This window comes from Asterias amurensis, chromosome 9, assembly GCF_032118995.1.
Source record: "Asterias amurensis chromosome 9, ASM3211899v1".
In the NCBI taxonomy this organism is placed as follows: domain Eukaryota; kingdom Metazoa; phylum Echinodermata; class Asteroidea; order Forcipulatida; family Asteriidae; genus Asterias; species Asterias amurensis.
In genome coordinates, this window is record NC_092656.1 from 12,007,187 (window position 1) to 12,027,248 (window position 20,062).

The 20,062-nt window shown below is 40.4% G+C and overlaps 1 protein-coding gene across 2 annotated transcripts in view; it reads left to right on the forward strand.

The window, feature by feature from the left end:
* The window catches only part of LOC139942213 (tyrosine-protein phosphatase non-receptor type 9-like), a 42,315-nt gene extending 22,510 nt beyond the window's left edge, over nucleotides 1–19,805 (forward strand). For both annotated transcript variants that reach the window (XM_071938992.1, XM_071938991.1), the window contains exons 5-10: nucleotides 8,038–8,254; nucleotides 11,902–12,824; nucleotides 13,611–13,771; nucleotides 15,554–15,783; nucleotides 16,401–16,608; nucleotides 18,492–19,805. In XM_071938992.1, coding sequence (XP_071795093.1) covers nucleotides 8,038–8,254; nucleotides 11,902–12,824; nucleotides 13,611–13,771; nucleotides 15,554–15,783; nucleotides 16,401–16,608; nucleotides 18,492–18,718 — 1,966 coding nt within the window. In that variant the 3' untranslated portion in view covers nucleotides 18,719–19,805. The remainder of the gene's footprint in view (nucleotides 1–8,037; nucleotides 8,255–11,901; nucleotides 12,825–13,610; nucleotides 13,772–15,553; nucleotides 15,784–16,400; nucleotides 16,609–18,491) is intronic.
* The last annotated feature ends 257 nt before the right edge of the window (nucleotides 19,806–20,062 follow it).

Genomic DNA, 20,062 nt, shown 5'->3' on the forward strand with positions numbered 1-20,062 from the left:
ACGTTTAGTAACGTGGAGTATGCGTACGCACAAGCCCCAAAAAAAACAACGTGAAAATACGCTTGACGTAAGCGCAGAATTCCCTGCTTCTGTAAGCACGATTCTTTGCTTCGTTAAGCAGACCCATGAAATTAGGTATAGAAGTTATGTTTCGCTCAGCAGTTTTGCTGACCATGGCATTGGAGTTTGTCCAGGGGTGCGTTTCACTCGCGCAAACATTGTTTATCTTTGGAACGATTGGGGCGCACTATGCGATGTCAATATGATATGGCGGCGCCCTGAAATGAAGATGGCGCGCACCTTACGTAGTTTTTTTTATTATTTTGTTTTTGCTGTAATAGTCCTCTTTTTGACATCATTACATCAACTAATTAATTAACTTTGGTATTTCAAATCTGCATTATCATCTACCGAAAATACAATGTAGTTATGTTTGTGACAAAGAAATAATACCGTATGCTTGTCCGCATTTAAAAAAACCACTCGCCAACAGCTCAGAAGTATGTTCGCGTAGGATTGCCACATTGCCAATGGTGGCGGTGCACAACTCATTCCACTTGGAAGTTGTTGGCGAACGTGCGCAACTGTTGGCAATGTTTGCGCGAGTGGAACGCACCCCCGGTCTAGACTTGTTTGAGCAACAAAGTGGTAACTTCCTACATGTACAAGAAAGATGTGAATGGGAATAGTTTAAAGGGGCACCAAGGCGGTGGTCAGGATCCGGATGTCATAGTGGTATCTTTCCTTGCCTGGTACCTCTAGGACACTGGTTTGATTCACTTGGCTTTGACGTGTGATCTGGCTTCGGCTTAATGCCAGCCTGTTTGAAGTCTGGTATTAAAAATAGCTGAAGAATTTTGTTTTCACAGAACTTGGGAAAGTACATGTACTGAGTATACTGAGTAACGGTAAGGGTTAAACAAATTATTTATTATCCCCCATACAAAACTAACTTGTACATCACTGTAAAGCAATGAGGTTTTCAAGTTGTTTTTGTTTGATGACAATAAGGATTATTGGACAATTCACGGTTGCATCATATTAAACAAATCCATTCAACCTTATCATCTAAGCATGCGCAGTCAAAAGGCCGGCCTATCTTCCCCTCAAAGTGGAACTTCAGATCAAGCTTGTCAACCTTAAGGGTAGCTGTTTTTTAAAAGTGACACCGAACAATTAATGTTGTGAGGGTCATCTCGCACTCTTGTCTTTTTATCCAATGCTTTGTGCAGCCTACATGTAGTCTGTTCGATCTAGACACCCCCCCCCCCCCCCCTCACACACCCCTACACACTACTGCAACTCAATTTCCTCACACATCAACTCAATTGTTCCTGAACAGACACCATTCCAAAGACTCCTAGGCCAAACAGTTAGACCTCTAAGGTCTGTACAGTGTCCGGTTTAATCAAATAAAGTTCCCGATTCCTGAGAGAGCTGAGTGGATTGGTCATAGACTAAAAGCATTTAGGAATCCCACCTAGCAATTCATGTCCCAAGAACGGATGATTGATATTGATGTGTGTCGGGTCATGCAGTTGTGCGTACATATAATACATGTACACAGTACATGCAGTAAGGTGATATTTTACTCCAACAGTTACAGGAAAGTTAGGTGATAGATTTTTGAGTTCAATGCGTATCTTTCTTGAAGCACAGACATGAGAATAGAATGTGCCATCAATGTGACCAACATTCCTTTGAAACACTGATAGCCAATTTTAAAGCATATTTGCAAAACTGTGGTTCACACTCGGTATGAGACAAATCTGATGAACCATACTTTGTGGTTAATTAAAATTGTATCCCCTTAAGGTGATCCCTCTGTTGCCACTTCTCAAGTTGTATTGCATACTTGGGTGTGATTCCTGGCTTCAGACTGGCATCCCAATATTGACTGCCAACATAGATCTTAGAGCTAGGTATTTCAGCCCTAGCACAATAATCCGGAGGTTATTGGGTCAGAAAATCTCAATTCTCATTTCTGAAAAAAAAAAAAAAAAAAAAAAAAAACAACAACAACATTTTGAGCTTATATAAGCTTCCCCTCAGAATTTGCTGAGTTGTTGAAATGTAAACCTTCTTAAAAAGGATTTGAGGCATTGCATGGTGAGGTATCAATATATATTTGGTTTGCGGTAACACTGTGTGTATCTACTTGCCAGGTAGACTTTGTTCTTAGAGAACTGTCTTGCTTAACTCTACTACCGCGGAGTAGATTGTTCGGGTGTTCAGGAGACTTCTCAGTTCTGAAAAGAACTGTCCTTCTTTTTATTAACTACATGTATTACCTTGGCGGATGGTATAGAAATAGGCTGAGACTACTACTTCAGCTTAAAGTGAATCGTAATTAACTGTACTACCGCGGAGTCAGTTCTTGGGTTGGTCTCAACGTTTTGACAACATTGTACGTAGCTTGCTCTAGTCATCGTCAGGAAACCTTCTTTGTATATAAACAAAATCCTCAAGAGATAAAACGGATACGTCAAGCAAATGTTTTAATGTAGCGTTTCCCGGGAGAGGACAGGATTCTCAGAATGAGGTAGTAATTGGTGGAATGACAATAGTTAATCATTATATGCCAAAACCCATGAACGTTTGAATTGATGAAAGCCTGCTCTCTAATTAGCGCTCATCATTATAAATGTTCCGGAAGAGCATGACACTCCCAAATAAAACCTGATTAAAAGTATCTATAAATGTTTTGCAATTCCCGGATCTCAAACAATCAAAATTTTACTTCAATCAATATCACCTACGCCGAGTTCCTGTTAACTTAAATTCATCTATTTCCTATGAAGGAGAGCAATTTTGTTGCTTTGTGTGCCCAGCCTTAGCTATAAAATGACTCATTCCTTTGTTGAACAGAACCAGTGACGAGCTGGAATTTAATTTTAGCTAGCACAAGTGCATTTTTATTTGTCATAATAAAGCGGCATATCAGAGGAAGTGATGTTATTGATATATGAAGATTCAAACCGAAGGGTTAGGTACTTTTCAATCCAAGTTTCTTATTAACCTAATCACTTAGCCCATTTCAAATAATCATTTGATGATTGTGCAAATTTAAGCAAGCGTCACTAGAAAAACAACAAACAGTTGTGCCTTGGACAAATATCATTCTGACGATCTGGGCGATCAGACCTGATTGTTTTTTTCGTCACCGCTGGTGAACAGACTGCTTTAGGATGGAACTTGGAATACAAACACAGCATTATTGCGGAGTTCTTATCAATGAGCGCAATGTTGTTCTGATTCTCATCAATCGTGCACGTCACAACCGAACATATCTGTGAGTATTTTTGTAAGAAACGACGCTTTTCAATCGAAGAGTAGAACTGATTTGAAGACTCTTTTAGCATGACACATTTATGTGGTGGTGTTGATAATTCTTATCCTGTGAGTGATATCCGCAAGAGTTGGATCAGTGGTAAGGAGCTGAAACACTTAAAGGCACTGGACACCTTTGGTAATTGTCAAAGACCAGTCTTCTCACTTGGTGTATCTCAACATAAAATAACAAACTCAATTGGTCGTCAAAGTTGCGAGAGAATAATGAAAGAAAAAAACACCCTTGTCTTTCAGATGCTTGAATTTGAGACCTCATCAGCTGAGGTCTTGAATTAAATTCAAATAATTAAGTGAGAAATTACTTTATGGCATTATGGAAAGGTTTGCGGTAACACCATGTAATGACTATCTCTAAATGATCCATGAGTGGGGGAAATTACTTCTTTCTCAAATACTTCATACCACGTTACTTTAGAGGGAGCCGTCTCTCACAATGTATTATACTATTTATCTGCTCTCCATTTGCTCGTTACCAAATAAGTTTTAGGCTAATAACTATTTTGAGTAATTGCCAATAGAGTCCAGTGCCTTTAAAGGGAGGGTACCCCTTCGGTAATTATTCCAAAAATGAATGACTGTACAATTGTACTTGGTAAGAAGCACTTTATCTGTTGATGATAGCCTAACATTTTGAGAATTAGTTCCCTCCCTTCAACCTTTCAAAGGAATCTAGTTTTAGAGAAAGGGACTCGAAAACGTTTTAATCTGAGAAACGTTTCTACATCATTCATGTCATTCAAGACATGTATTTCTCAGATTGTGTATTCCGACTAAATAATACGGATTATTCTTCCTGCTTGGACTCAGACGCACAGATATTCGGCAATATCTCTGGAACGCAGTTGCAAGGAAAGGCCTGCATTGGACTGCATGTATTTTTTTTTCTTTGAGTAACGGCACTCTGTATTACATTCCTGTACCCGAATGTCAGAGTGTAAGGACACTGTTTACACACAGTAGTTTTAAAATGGTTTATGATTGTGAATTGTTGAAGTTAGTTACAATGTGCAATGTTCAATGGGTTGTTGATCTATTGTGATATTCTAAGAACCCTGTACCAGGTTGTGTACCCCAATATTTAGTATGATAAATCTGTTATTTCTGATATCAAAATGCGACACAAAGTTGTTATTGTTGTTGACATGGTTGAAATCTCTCCATGATTGAAGCTCCAGTTTCTGTGTTGTACACTGTACATGTATGTTGACTGCTACATGTATGTAATACAAAAAATCACAAGCCACTACTCTTGACATCTCTTCAGTCTCCTGACGATAACTGGAGTATGGCAGTCATAACATAGAATAACCAAACAGCTTTTCTTAGAGCTTACACCTCTTCGGTCTTAGTACATGTACATAGTACATCATTTACCCAACGATTTCATCATCAGCAATTCATGAGTTAAATGTACAAAGTACAGTACCTACCGTATTAGACATACATACTAAAAGTACTGAATGTATACACGTTAATGTAAAGAACCATACATACTGTACCTATTGATAGGCCATTCACACATAGCTCATCATTTGAATTTAATTTTATAGTTCCCATCAAATTCTGGTATGAAATATTCATGAATGGAGGCCAGAAGTGGGCAAAAGACTGTTCCCTTTGTATAAATGCCTGTTGATTAATATCTACATGATGTACAGTTATTTTTTTTTGAGGGATGTCAGTGTATCTTTTACACCCTGTACATCATTTATGGTGTGTTATTTTGGCCTGTTACATGTATAGTAAAAAAAATAGGTAGTACAAACATCCAGTTTATTCATTATAATTTTCGTGTTGAAGGGAAAATACGTTTGGTAATCACTCGAGTCTTATTAAAATGAAAGGCAATAAAAAAACATTGATTAGAATGTACAGCAGGATTCGATCATATAAAGCATTTTGAGAAGCAATTCACTTCGAAGTAATGTGGTTATATAAACAAATTTGAAAAATTTGAATTTGAGTTCAGATTGTGTAATCCTTTTATAAGGAATATTTTTCCTGCTGGGGCGTGTTCGCTCCGGATATTCAGCAATACGTATTTCAAAAATTCAACCACCTGACACATTTAATTTCACATGTTATCTTTACTGTATTATCTAGGCCCTAGGCCCTATAGGATTTAAACAGTCAAATGCTGGTTCCAAAACCAAATACTTTGCCTTTAAACATTTACCCTGTGTTCCATCTCAACTCTCCAGACTATTTTTGTTCACCTTTTGCCTAAAGCACTGAGTTACACGTCCTGGCAAGAGAAGAAGAATTGTGCCATTTATGTGGCCTCTATCTGTAGCATGGAATTCTGCCACCAAGAAGCAGCATAAATTAAATTTGTCATCCTTAAATTTCAAATCATAAGTACGTCGGTGGTGTGTGTCAGAATCAGATTTTGAGAAATCCATATTTTCTTCTCCCCCCATGCAGTTATTCTTTTTGCGAGCTTTTGTTGTTCATTGAGGCTGGGACTGATGTCTGAGTCACTCGTCAGTGGCCTTCTCACAATGACTAAGCCATCACCTAGACCATCTCAGTGAAGCATTTTATAACTGAATGAATCGTCAACCCAAATCTAATTTCATATCCATGCGGAGGAAAGAGTGATTTATGTTGACAGTTAAAGTGAACTCAAATGCAGCTGGAAATTTATTTCATTTTCATATTAAGATGCGAGTACAATGTAGACAATGTACATGTGTTTTCAATGAAAATATTTCGGCTGTGTTTTTGTAATCTTTTGTTAGGGTAGGAATTATTTGAAAGAACTACATACATGTAAAAAGAACTTTCAAAACGCTACTTTCGATTTCGGGATAGAATCAGTTTTCCATCAGTGGTGATCTAATTGCTTTATAAAAGTATATGTGTACATTACTAGAGAGTGTCCAGTTTTGATAGGAGTGATAGGGAATCACTCCAAACGGATGACTCAAGTCAGAATATTGAATTCTGAATTTCTACACATGTTCCTATTGGCAGGTGGAAAAGGGAAATGTTTTCTTAACCGGTCACTTGAGGAAAAATAAATAACTGACGGTGACGGTTGCCTTTTTGTATTTTTGGGGACCCTCATTTTTTTGATTTAAGGAAGTCTGATCGAATGATTCAGGGATATTTTTAAAACGGTTATTTGTTCAACGTTTGAATATTTTTTAGGGACACATTTCACACATGACATACACATTTGTACCAGGCCTGATACTTCACGGAGGCAACAGAAGCGATTGCCTCCGTTGCCCCTTGCCATTGCCTTGGTGCCCTTGAAATGCTCCAGTAGAACTTTACAATGTCCTCATACATGTAGGGTGCCCTTTGCCAAGGAAAAAATGCCTTGGTGCCCTTTCAAAAACGAAGCATACAGGCCTGATGTACATCAGGAATAAATGTACTTAAATAAACACTGTGTACATGTGCTTTAGAGGTGGTAATCTCCCTCTTGAAAGATGAAAAAAAGAATACAGATAAATTTGTCCAGGGCTCGAACTTGGAGGGAAAATCTACAAGACGGCAGGCCTTGTTGATCAAAATGCTTGCTGTACCACAGATGTTATTATCAAGACCAGAAACAAAATGAGAGCAAACTTCCCGACACTTGCATTTGACAATGTTTTTTTTTTAAAACCTGTTCTTTATTTGAACAAGCACTTGAAACCAATGAGGCATATTTTGGGGAAGTTTGATCTCAACTTGTCGTCAGTTGGCATTAAGTATTCTTCATTGTTCAACAGAATTGAAAGATATTTCATCAGACTCAAAGTCATAATATGAAAACAAATTGCTCAGCTATATTGTATTACACATCAAGGTTTTGTAAGGTTTATAATGAACAGAAGATCGCCAGTATTTGTCTAGTTACTGTTGTCTTGAACATGTTGAAAGAGTAATACATGTAATAATAATAATAACATATTTTTAATTTGTGCCCTTAACCCAAACAAGGTCATGAGGCACTTTACAGGAGTTAAGCACATAATAATTCAGAAATACTAAAAGAAAAAACCATATGAGTACAATTTGGAATGATTTGAATTGTCAGTCTTAAATGATAGGCTAATGAGAAAACTTGTAAAACAATCTTTGGCCCTCATATTTACAACATCAATAATTAAAGGCAGTGGACACTATTGGTAATTGTCAAGGACCAGTCTTCTCACTTGTTGTATCTCAACATATGCATAAAATAACAAACCTGTGAAAATTTGAGCTCAATCGGTCATCGAACTTCCAAGATAATAATGAAAGAAAAAATACCCTTGTCACACAAAGTTGTGTGCGTTTAGATAGTTGATTTCGAGACCTCAAGTTCTAAACTTGAGGTCTCGAAATCAAATTCGTGGAAAATTACTTCTTTCTCAAAAACTATGGCACTTCAGAGGTAGCCGTTTCTCACAATGTTTTCTACCATCAACCTCTCCACATTACTCGTCACCAAGAAAGGTTTTATGCTAATAATTATTTTGAGTAATTACCAATAGTGTCCACTGCCTTTAAAGCGGCAGGCCTTGAACTACACGGAGGCCATAGAAGTACATGTTGTAGGCCATGAGTGGACGGGACAAGGGTTGATGAAACTGTGTTTTTTACAAGATTTAACTCAAGATTTTAATCAAGATTTAAAAATCTTCATTGTTCCCTAAATATTTTGATTATTTGTTATTGATTGATAATTTTGATTTTTCTCGCCACCAGCAATGAAACGCAGCGTAACGGTCTAACCTGCATCTATAACATGACAGAGTCGACCTTTGCCAACTTTGACATGCACCTGGGCAAGAAGCTACTGGGCATGCTCCGTGAAGGTTACCCGGCCCGTTTGAAGCGTGTGTACGTGGTGACGCCCCCGCTGTGGTTCAAGGCTATGTACAAGCTACTTGCCCCACTCCTCAAAGAGAAAATGAAAGAAAGAGTAAGTTGGTTTATTACACTTCTACATGGATATAAATCTGTAAAGGTTGTGGTAGCTCTTAAACAAGGCTGTGTCGTCATGATCTTAAAGGCATGTAGATGTACAGCATGCTGATTTCATGAAATGCAAGGATTAAGGGCCAGTCAGACTGCAGCGATAACTAAAACGATAATGATCACAGCGCAAAGAGAATGCACTCTATTGGTAGTATTGCTCCGCGCAGAATACACGCACACATATTCCACAAATCGAGGGCGTGCATTGTTAACGTTGAACTCGTTTTCGTTCTCGTCATCAGGGCCAGTGTTGCCGGGCCTTTAATCCTATCTCGAGTTACATGTAGGACTAGTAACTCGTCCTTTGTCCTTATATGTACTTACATTTAAACATGTAGGATGGGTTAAATGCGTTCTTACGTCTATGGACACAGAATTTAACTCGCCCTCAGTCCTAAGATTAATCCTAAGTTAGCAGTTAGGAAGAGTTTGGTGAAATAGGCGGCTGTACATGGAATTATGAACTCTCACCCAGTTACATTATGTTGCCCACATTCTGTTACATTGTAGGTACATATGATAGTGAGGGGGGGGGGGGGGGGGGCGCATGTGCAGCAACTGCGTGTGAGTTCATGATTTCATAAACAGCCAGTAGGCCTGCTTTGATCCAAGATAACAAACCCCCTTTAAGTGACTACTACCACCACCTCCGGATAACCTACATTACGGGTCGTACAATCGATGACACTTTTTGAGTACATAAAAAAGATTGTACATCAAGTAGGCCTACATGTACGATAATGGTGCTTTTGAAATACATAAAAGTAGATCAAACTTATTCGACCTTGGCACTGAAATACTTAACTCCAATTCACAACATGAAAGTTCATTGGCAGTAGAGTTGCTGTCAGGCAGTTATGACTACCAAACATGAAGGCACCTAGTTCCCAAAGGAAGTAGCCAGTACAGGATGCTTTCTAGCGCAAACCTTGTGACACGTAGTCATTCCAGTTTGCAGGAAATTCTCCTCAACTTTGTAATGTACACGCACCCTCTGGGAGAGTGGTTGAACTTTGATACTGGTACCCTGTAGCTTTGCTTTGTACTTTTCACTGGGATGGATGAAGCATGTTGATGGTTACCAGGTTGAAAGTTGGCCTGTTTGATTGTTTGGGTTGGGAAGGGGGAGGGGGAGGGGGTGGGGCGGCGGCTTAAAGAAATTTCTGATCTAAGATCAGGGTCCCAATTCATAGAGCTGCTTAGGCACAAAAAGATGCTTAGCACAACAAAATTATTCTTACGAGTATGAGGTTAGCAGCCAAAGTACCATGTCCCATGTACCATTTGTGAATGGTTTCCTGCTCATTTCTGCTACTAAGCAGAGAGTTGTTTTAAAAGCAGTATTTTCTGCTTTAAAAAGCAGCTCTTTGAAATTGAGCCCCGTTCAGCAGATCATTTTACATGAATCTCTTATTAAGAGACGTGTAGTGTAGCCCATCAGTTTTTTTTACTCGGTCTGGCTACCATGAACTCTGCAAAATCTATGCATTGAAATTGAAATTTTGATTGAAATTTTTGTAAGAGGTTGGGGTCAGACAAACCATGAGTTCAAAAGTTGAGGCTGTTAATGTTAAATTACTTTGTCGGGGGAGGGGGGGGGGGGTGGGCAGGGCTATGAGACAGTGTACACATTGTAGCTTCCAGGAAAAAGGACTAGTGGGATCACTATGAGGGGGAGGGGTGTTATATATCTGGGGGGGGGGGTCCTTATTGTTTAGGTGAGGGGGGTCCTTATTGTTTAGGTGAGGGGGAGGGGTCAGTATCTTGGCAAAGCAGACAGTTGATTGGATACAAACTTCCAGGTTACTCTATGTTGTTCTTTCCAACAAATGTCTGACACTCTAAATCCATACAAATTTAATTGAGCCACTTGGTAGTGAGGTTGGCTCAGTGGTTTCTGTCCCTGCCTTTCACCTCTGTGGACCCCAGTGCGACTGGTCCGGAGTCCTGCATGTGGATTGGGTTTTTCAGTCCCTGCCCTGGCTGCGTGGGTTTTTCCCTGAAGGGGGTTCCTCTCACGTGTTTAGCTGAAACTTCTTGGTTTTCTTCTCTCCAAAAAAAGTTGGCCGACTTACATTAATCAGATTCAGATTCTGAAAAAATATTTTCTTGGGCAGATTCAGAGAAACTTGTCACAGTTAATCTACATAATTATTATATGTCACACATTATCGATTTTTACATACATGTAGTAAACAAAAACTTCTTTTGGCATCGAGTACTTTACACTAATTTATTTTCCAGATTAAAAGTCCCTATATATGATCTTGGTCAATAGTGCATCAAGTTCATCTTGTTGTGGGGGTGGAAGTGTTATTCAAATTCACTGGCACACTAATGTCAATTGATTGGTTTACCAGTCCCTTGGTATACATTTTGATGCAATTTTTGATACCTTTATTTCTGAGAAACTAATTAAAATTTTCTAGGTAAGTTAGTTTTTCTCCAACTTCTATAGGCCCCTATAATAAGCAAAAAGTTACAAAGTTTAATTGAAATCTTTTTAGATGGCCGAAAATCACTGAAAAATACCCCTGTTGTCTGGTTGTTATGACAGTTTTGAACATCAGATGAACGTAGATTGACTGTGTCTCGTTGATGTTTGTACTCAATGTTTGGCCTGTGTAAAATTCCTGAGTTTAATAAAAGTTTCCCTCAAAGTCTTTGAATCTTTATCCTCTCAAATCCTTTTACACCCACCTAGCCAAAATGAAAGATTCAGAAGGACTGAGGGCTGTACAATGTATTGTAACGATTCCTTATCAGTCACTGGATCTGGCATTCCACTCTAATCTGATCTTAGTTCAAACAATTTGGTGTGGTGTGGTGTAGATGAGGAGGGTATTGTGGCTGTGCGGAGGTGTAGAACAAGGAGCTACTCCAGTAGCTTTTTCCCTCGTACTGCGTCTCTTTTGAACTCCTTGCCTGGTGCATGTTTTCCTTCATCCCATGATCTTCCATCTTTTAAGAGGAATGTCAATTCCTACCTGCAGCTCCACTGAGTTTCTGCACATCTATGTTTTCTTCCTTGTAGCCCTTAACCTAGAGTGGTTTTTTAGCCTTGTTTTGGGCGCCTTGCATTAAAAAAAAAAAGATTGGAGGATTGAGGTCACCTGAAGGCTAAAAAAAGGCAAGGGAGTAAAGGGATACTGTTTGCAATGTACTCTTTAGACTAAAGTCGGCAATGCACAGTGAAATATGCAGGTCACAGCAACTGTGAAATCGTGCACCTGCGATTGGTTCCAGACCATCGGGATCACATCAAACAAGTTGAAATTGTTCTACTCTTGCGACTGTAATTTTTTTTTTCGAGCTGTGACTGTTTCAGATTGTCTTGAAATAATTGCATTAATTAACGCTCAGGTCGTAAATAATCGCTGAATGAAAAGTTCAGGCGCAGTGTGATCCTGAAAAGGCAGTCGCTGACTGTTTTTTTTTTGACGCAAAGGTCGACGTAAGGCTGGCTTAAGGTGTTAAAAACTTGCACTTTCTTATTCTTGAATCCATTTGCGAAGGCATGTTCATACGTACATTGTAGGTTGACTGAATTGTGATGATTGTGGAACCCTTTTTCTGTTTTTATTTCTGTAGGTAACATTAGTAAGCGCAGACAGACTATGTCGCTTCATTCCAGCTACAGCATTGCCTCGTGAGTTGGGAGGAATCTCAGAAGTCAACCATCTAGACTGGCTCAACTCCTGCATCAACCATTCAGGTGAAAACAATCGCAACTCACAGGACCTCAGCGACGAGTTTGCCGACAGTCTAGACGCCCTGGAGGCCAACCGGCAGGCCGTAGAACTCTTTGGTGCAATCTCGTTCCCCTCCAAACCGCTGTCTTATTTAAATCATCAAACGCACGCCCAAGGGAGGTCGCGGGAGAGGACGTCAAGTACAGGGTCGGATGCCGGGATCGGAGTGAATATCCCAAGTCAGACGGGCAGTGCAGGCAACTCAGTACCCCCGAGCCCGACGGAGACACGCAATGTGGCGCAAGACATCGCCGATCACATGAATAAGTTTGATGAACTTGGTAGCAATGCAACGGAGAGTGACGGGGTCAGGATCAACACCCAGCGAGATATGTTTGTCAGGACTGACCATCACCCTCATCCCCAGGTGGTCAAAAGTTGCGTCGCCAGCGATGACGACGAAGAGGAGAAAGGGCAGCTTGAAGCCCGGGAAAAGCACGAAACGGAGCCAGTACGGGAGAGCGTCTCAAACCATATAAATGCATCCCAAACAAATCACAGTTATGATGATCCGAACGATATGCCCTCGGAACCCCCACCGAAGCCGCCCCGTCCACAGGAGCAAGTCTGTGTCACCACCCCGTCGGTGTCGGAAAGGGGCAAAGGAGTGGAGAATGGTGTGTCCGTACATCAACCTACAAGTACCGGTATGGACTTAGAAGGTCTAGTGGAGTACGTGATTCAGACCAGAAAGAAAGGATTGTACCAGGAATATGCAATGATAAGAGCCGAACCACCTGCAGGCAATTTCAATGTTTCAAAGTAAGTTTACCAATCCCCATAAATCCTGGTTGTAGTGAAGAAGATTTTCTGCAAGACATTCACAAACGCTAAACCATGGAATTCCTCGTACTGCATGTTTTTTGGCATGCCTTCGAAGCCATTATCCAATTTGCTCTTTAATGAAAAAATTGACAAAGTAAGCTAAAGTAATCGGCTTGATACATATAAGAATGTCTGTGTCCAGTATGAGCAGTAGCCTAACCAGTAGAGGGAACTGTGTGGGTTTGTATGGCCTACCCTCCTAGAACATTTTTCAATAGGGACAATAGGTACTCACTAGTTGGTTCTTTGTTTTCATGGGTCCTCACTAGTCATTTGTGTACAAAAACAATGGGCATTGCTTCAATACAGGAACAACAGAGAGTACACAACAATAGGTGTCCTGTAACGTAATGGTCAAACATGACTGTGTGTGTGTTTGGGGAGAGGGGGGGGGGGGGGGTGCTGGTGGTAGCGTTGAGCCCTGCGATCAATTTGTGATCCAATCATCTAATCATCTTGAATACTCTTAAATGTACCTGTTCCAAATCTGTTGGCTAATAGGCTTTTGGTTATGTTGGCTCCCACCTCTTGAGTAACCTTCCTACAACATCCGCTCTTCTACCTCAGGTTCAAACTGAACTGTATCGATTCTACAAATGTTCCAACTTCACAGCGTCTTAATCCAGATCTAAGGATTTGTGTGTTATTATACAACAACCCTGTATTATTTTTACTATAACTATTGCTGTTATCTTATCATGACCTCTCACCTTTCACCCTTAGGCACAAGTATAACTTGCCAAAGAACAGATACGCTGACGTCCTCTGCTACGACCATTCGAGAGTGAAGTTACACACGATAAACGGCGATCCTTATTCGGACTACATCAATGCTAACTATATGGATGGTTACAAGCAGAAAAATGCATTCATTGCAGCCCAAGGTGCGTATTCAAGAGATGTTGGCATTTACATGTAGGCAATTTTTTCCCCTCAACTTCATACCTGTACAAGTCTCTAAAATACAGCCCTGTTGATACATTGATGTCATGGCCTCTGTCATTGCCCAGTGGTGGATTTCACACAGAGTTAAAGGCAGTGGACACTATTGGTAATTGTCAAAGACTAGCCTTCACAGTTGGTGTACCTCAACATATGCATAAAATAACAAACCTGTGAAAATTTGAGCTCAACCGGTCATCGAACTTGCGAGATAATAATGGAAGAAAAAAAACACCCTTGTCACACGAAGTTGTGTGCGTTTAGATGGTTGATTTCGAGACCTCAAGTTCTAAATCTGAGGTCTCTAAATCAAATTCAGGGAAAATTACTTCTTTCTTGAAAACTATGGCACTTCAGAGGGAGTCGTTTCTCACAATGTTTTATACCATCAACCTCTCCCCATTACTCGTCACCAAGAAAGGTTTTAAGCTAGTAATTATTTTGAGTAATGACCAATAGTGTCCACTGCCTTTAAGACGAGTCTTATCATGAGTTAGGATGAGTTACTCGAGAATACCTCCTAGAACTAGTCCTAAGCTACGGTTAGTTCTAACTCTTTGTGAAATCGACCCTGGGGCGGATTGCAATTAAACGATCTTAGCGGATAGCCACCTACAATTTACATGTATCTGCCTCAAGCCCAGTTCATACATACTGCGAACGCGAATGCGATACAAAATATGACAATGGAGGACTGTTTTTTGCAGCAAATGCTTTGAAGGAGTTGAACACAAACTTTTTTTTTTTTTTGTGACGTCAAAATGGGTATTACATTCGCATTCACAGGAAGTATGAAACAGGCTTTAGACAGTCTTAAGCTTAATCATCCTGTTGCATTAACCCGGTCTTAGATAAGTCAGTGAGCATTAGTGAAATACATTACGAACAATTGATGGTAAGCTTGGGTAGCTACGATGGCCGACATGATCCATCCATTGTACACTGAGACAGTGACAATCGATTTAAAAGGTAAACAAAAATCAAACTTGCGACGACCAGCCTGCAGACAAACAGAGAAGTAGGCACATGCACTGTAGATGGTTGCATGAACTGCAGAGAGATTTTACAGTCACAACTAAGCAATTTGGTGACAGTAGAGGGAAAACAAAAAGCCTGGCACAAAATTACAGGCAGAGTAAGCGCCATCAGAAAACAGTCTCTTCGAAGAGCTCCTTGCATGAATTCATCAACAACTAACTAACTGATGTATTGTAATGTTTAAAAACAAAATAAAGACCAACTATAGCCAGGTCAGCTCAGCACATGAAATGGTAAATAATGGTTTGCAGAATACCATTTAAATATTGTTGTATACAGTACATTACACTTAGGCTGGTAAGCTTTCTCAGCTAAGGAAACTGTTCAAATACGTACTAGAGGCTTTGGGCGTGGTGCTTGAGAACTATTAGCAGTAGACTGACATTCTGCTACTTTTCAGAACTTGATATTAATTTAGGTTGAATGTCCCTTAATGTCAAAGTTTGGTTTTTGGTCCCTATTTTTTGGAAGTCGTAAGGAATATACAATTTAATAAAAAGTCTCTGACAGTCACGCTTCCCAGGTTCAAATTTTGAGGCGTAGAAACGAATATCCTATGAAATAACCATTTCTCAAAATGCTTTATACTTTTGAAAGCTTCTGTAGGCTTCTAACCGAGGATTGTTTTTTTGGCATTAATTGTTAGAGTGATTACCAAATATGTATCTTGAAATTTGATTCTGTAGGACCTCTTCCGAGAACGTTTGGCTCCTTCTGGCGCATGATCTGGGAGCAGAAAGTCCTGGTCATCGTGATGACAACTCGCACCGTGGAGAGAGGGCGCTTGAAGTGCGGCCAGTACTGGCCGGCGGAGGTGGGCTCTGAAGACAACCATAGTTTCCTCTTGGTCAAAAATATTGAGATGGAGAGACGGCGAGACTACACCATCAGTATCTTCATAGTGAAAAATACACATGTAGGTGTTCAAATTGACGTTTACTTGTAACTTCAAATTGCTAGATGTAGTACTATAACTTTCTAGTCCTCTAGCTTACATGTCTGATACAGCCTGGGCCGAGACTGCCGATGTGGGTGTGCAGGCCTCAAAATAGCCCTAGGCACCCACAAGAGATGCCGTGGTGCCTCGTGCTTTTGGTGTGGTGCCCTTTGCAAAGTACAAATTGACATTTTCCTCATGGAACTGCCCCTTTACCAGAGGAAAATTCCTGTTCTCCTTCAAGAGCAAAGTTCTTGAAGGAGTGATACATGTACCTGGATATGACTGGTACCCCTAACCAAAGATATTAATAAACTAGGGAGACTATTTTTTTGCAAATGGCGACCCCCCCCCCCCAAAAAAAAAAGGTCCCATTAGCTCCCTCAAGAGTCCTCGTTCCCATTCTTAAAACTGTGCAGCTGTGCGATTTTTGCTTTTTGTTGTACAACTACGTTTTTATGGAATTTTATGGAAGAGTTAAAAAGTAGAAGAAAAACAAGAGCTGCTTCACTGCGCTGCGCGACGAAACAGCTAAATAAACATGTAAACCATTGTAAATTGTATTTAAGTGACAATGTTTAAAACTTTTTCCCCAGACCAATGAAGTCCGCCAAGTTGCCCACTTTCAGTTCACCAGCTGGCCTGACTTTGGAACGCCTCGCTCCGCTCAAGCCATGCTGGAATTTAGAGAAGAAGTACGTAGCTACCAATCCAAGGCTGTTGAAGAGCTAGGATCGGTTTGGACTAGCCATCCATTGGGACCACCTATACTGGTGCACTGCAGCGCTGGAATAGGACGGACAGGTACGTTATTCTGTTTTTCTGGGCCTAATTTCATAGGGTTGCTTTTAAAGACACTGGACACTATTGGTAATTGTCAAATACAAGTCTTCACAGTTGGTGAATTTCAACATATGCATAAAATGTTAGACCTGTGAAAATTTGAGTTCAAGCGGTCGTCGAAGTTGCGAAATATTAATGAAAGAAAACAACCCCCTTGTCACACCTTGGTCACACAAAGTTGTGTGCTTTCAGATGCTTGATTTTGAGACCTCATATTCTAAATGTGAGGTCTCGAAATCAAATTTTTGGAAAATTACCTCTTTCTCAAAAACTACGTCACTTTAGAGGGAGCTGTTTCTCACAATGTTTTATACTATCAGCCTCTCCCCATTACCCCCTTACAAGTAAGGTTTTATGATAGTAATTATTTTGAGTAATTACCAATAGTGTCCACTGCCTTTAATCTTTCTCAGCTTCTCAGCCAATTAATCTTTCTCAGCTCCCTGGGGAGTATACAGCCCCGGGCCTCTGTGGTGCTCTGAGGGGTTTTTCAAACTGAATATAAACCTTAACCATCGCAGGTACTCGTTTCTACCCCTTGGCATGCTTGGTGTAGAGAAGCAATGAAAGTAGAGCATCGTGCTTAAAGACACAAGTGTCTTGACCAGGATTCAAACCCACACTCTGATGACCTAACCATCTTAACGTGAATTTTACTCACTACCAATGGTTATTTATCTTTCTTTATCCACATTTCGTCAGCAATTTCACGAAGGGCCAAAAACCTTAAAAATCGAAGAAAAAAAATGGATTTTGATTTTTTGGGTGGATTTGACTATTGTGATTGGGATCTAACTATTTACGAAGGTATAGGTCTCCAAATTGTTACCACGCCGGCTTTTGCATTTTAACGAATGGCCAAAAACTTAAAAGCACAACATAAGTGCATAAAAGTGTAATGCTCTACCGCGTGGAAATTATCCCTTGGCACGGTGCCAAAAGTGGGTCCTCCGGCTTTTGCGTTTTCACGAACAGCCAAAAAGTTTATACACGACGCCCTGCACACAGACCACGTTTTGTAACGTTTTCACAAAGAGAACATTATTTGTTAATTAAGTAATTACTCATTAATTAAACACGTTAGGGACAAAAGTGAAACAGAATTGTATGGTTTAGGATCTCTTCTTCCCTGACATGTAAAAAAATCCAAGATTAAATTTTTGAATAGTCTACCAACTAGTAGTTTCAAAATTAGCCAAATTTAAAATGCGGTTTTCTCGAAACAGACATATTTGGCTGCAGGGGACTTTTTGGATCTTCTTGAAATTGCTGACGATTTGTACAATGAAAGACTTAAGGTCTGGAATTGGGGATTACACAACAATCCCTGGTAAAATGGAGATTTTGAGAATGAATTCCAGCACCTTTTGGCCCTGTTTGTGCTACTGGTTAAACAGCATAACTCCATGAGTACGTATGTGCACTGTGCCACACTACACAGGATTAGTTGTCTTGTCATTGTTCCGGCGTGTATACATTTCTGTCAAGGGTATACCTGGAAGTTTTAAAAACAGGTATATCAATCTTCCATTTGGGTGTCTGTCACTGTCTGTCAAAGTATTGGTGTTTTGAGTGTAGACACACAAGTGACAAGGTCTGCAAAGGCCACTTCAAGGTGTGGGCTACAATCAACTATTTTTCCAGGGGCCACTGCCACCTACTCCTGGGGCTGAAACAGGGTTACCCCCTTTACAGTCCATACGGATGTAGGTGTACGGGTATCATCCATCTGAAACACTGCCCGGTAGAGCAGAAAGCACTACCTTCCTAGGCTGCTTGTAAAACAACTCTGGTATCAAGTGGATCTCATTCAAATCATTTTCTGTTTTTTTCTCCCCCATCAGGAACTTTTTGTACTCTTGACATCAGCCTGTCTCGTCTGGTAGACATCCACACGGTAGACGTCTGTAACACGGTACGTCGTATGAGAGCTCAGAGAGCGTTCAGTATACAGACCCCTGAGCAGTACAAATTCTGCTACTTCGCTATCATTGAGTATGGCCTCACAACAAATCAACTCGGGCCAGTGGACTTCACAGGGTATAGTGATAGCTCGAGTGACAGTGAGTGAAAAGTGATAAGCCCCCCCAACCTTATCTGGTTCCCCTCTTTTCTAGACACCAGGGGGGATCCCAGGAGTACTTTTAACAAAAGACTCTGGCCCAATTATATGGCTCTGCTTACCAGTGACAAAGAATCAGCACTCACGGAGGCAGGGAAGTCTGCACTTACGTCAAGTGTATTTCACGGCTAGCAGGTAATTTTTGCTTTTGTGCGTTCGTACTCTACGTTACTAGGCATTCTGCACTTGCACACCTGGCGCAGAAATTCGGCATCTGCACAGTAACCAGAGAATGGTGATCGACTTCACAAAGAGATCAGACTATTTATAAGATAAATCGGTAATGTCGCCTGTAGTGATTTCTTTTCTGTCGTCACATTTTCTTTTTCCATAAGGCACAAGATGGGCAGCTGGAGCTCAATAATTTGTTAGATCGTTAAGTATGGTATGGGTGCCATTTCAGTAAGCGAATGTTTCATTATAGCAATGGAGCTCAATCTGTTTTTATAAAGTTAAGTACATGTCATAGAGTTATATATAAGAACTAGAGGGCGCACTGGTGATGTTGCTTGCACAAACGCGACGGGACCTCAAGGAGACACGCGCGCCATTTTGTACCCGCGTTGAATATGAAGTACATGTTGGAGTTTGTGTTTATTGAACGCTGTACGCGATGCTGTTTGTCAACTTAGGAAATGGGCGCCAGCGCACATGCTGGGGCGTGCATTTAGGCCAGTGTGCCCTCTAATTCTTATATATATGACTCTATGGTACATGTATGGCATGGGCACCATTTCGGTAAGCAAGTGTTTTATTATAGCAATAGAGCTTAAAGGAACACGTTGCCTTGGATCAGTCGAGTTGGTCTTTGAAAAGCGTTTGTAACCGTTTTCTATAAAATGCATATGGGTAGAAAGATGTTGTAAAAGTAGAATACAATGATCCACACAAACATGCCTCGAAATTGCGTGGTTTTCCTTTTACCTCGTCGACTAACACGTCGGCCATTTATGGGGGTCAAAATTTTGACTCCCATAAATGGCCGACCATGTTAGTTCGCACAGCAGAAGGAAAACCACGCAATTTCGAGGCAAACTTGTGTGGATCATTGTATTCTACTTTTATAACATCTTTCCAACCATATGCATTTTATAAAAAACGGTTACAAACGCTTTTGTTTTGACCAACTCGTCCGATCCAAGGCAACGTGTTCCTTTAATCTATTGTTGGAACCTAAAGTATGGCATGGGTGCCATTTTCGGTAAAGCACATGTTTTGTTATACCAATGGTTATTGTCTGCACTGATCCATTATTGCATCAACAGATTTGCTTACTAAAATTGTTGATGTTTC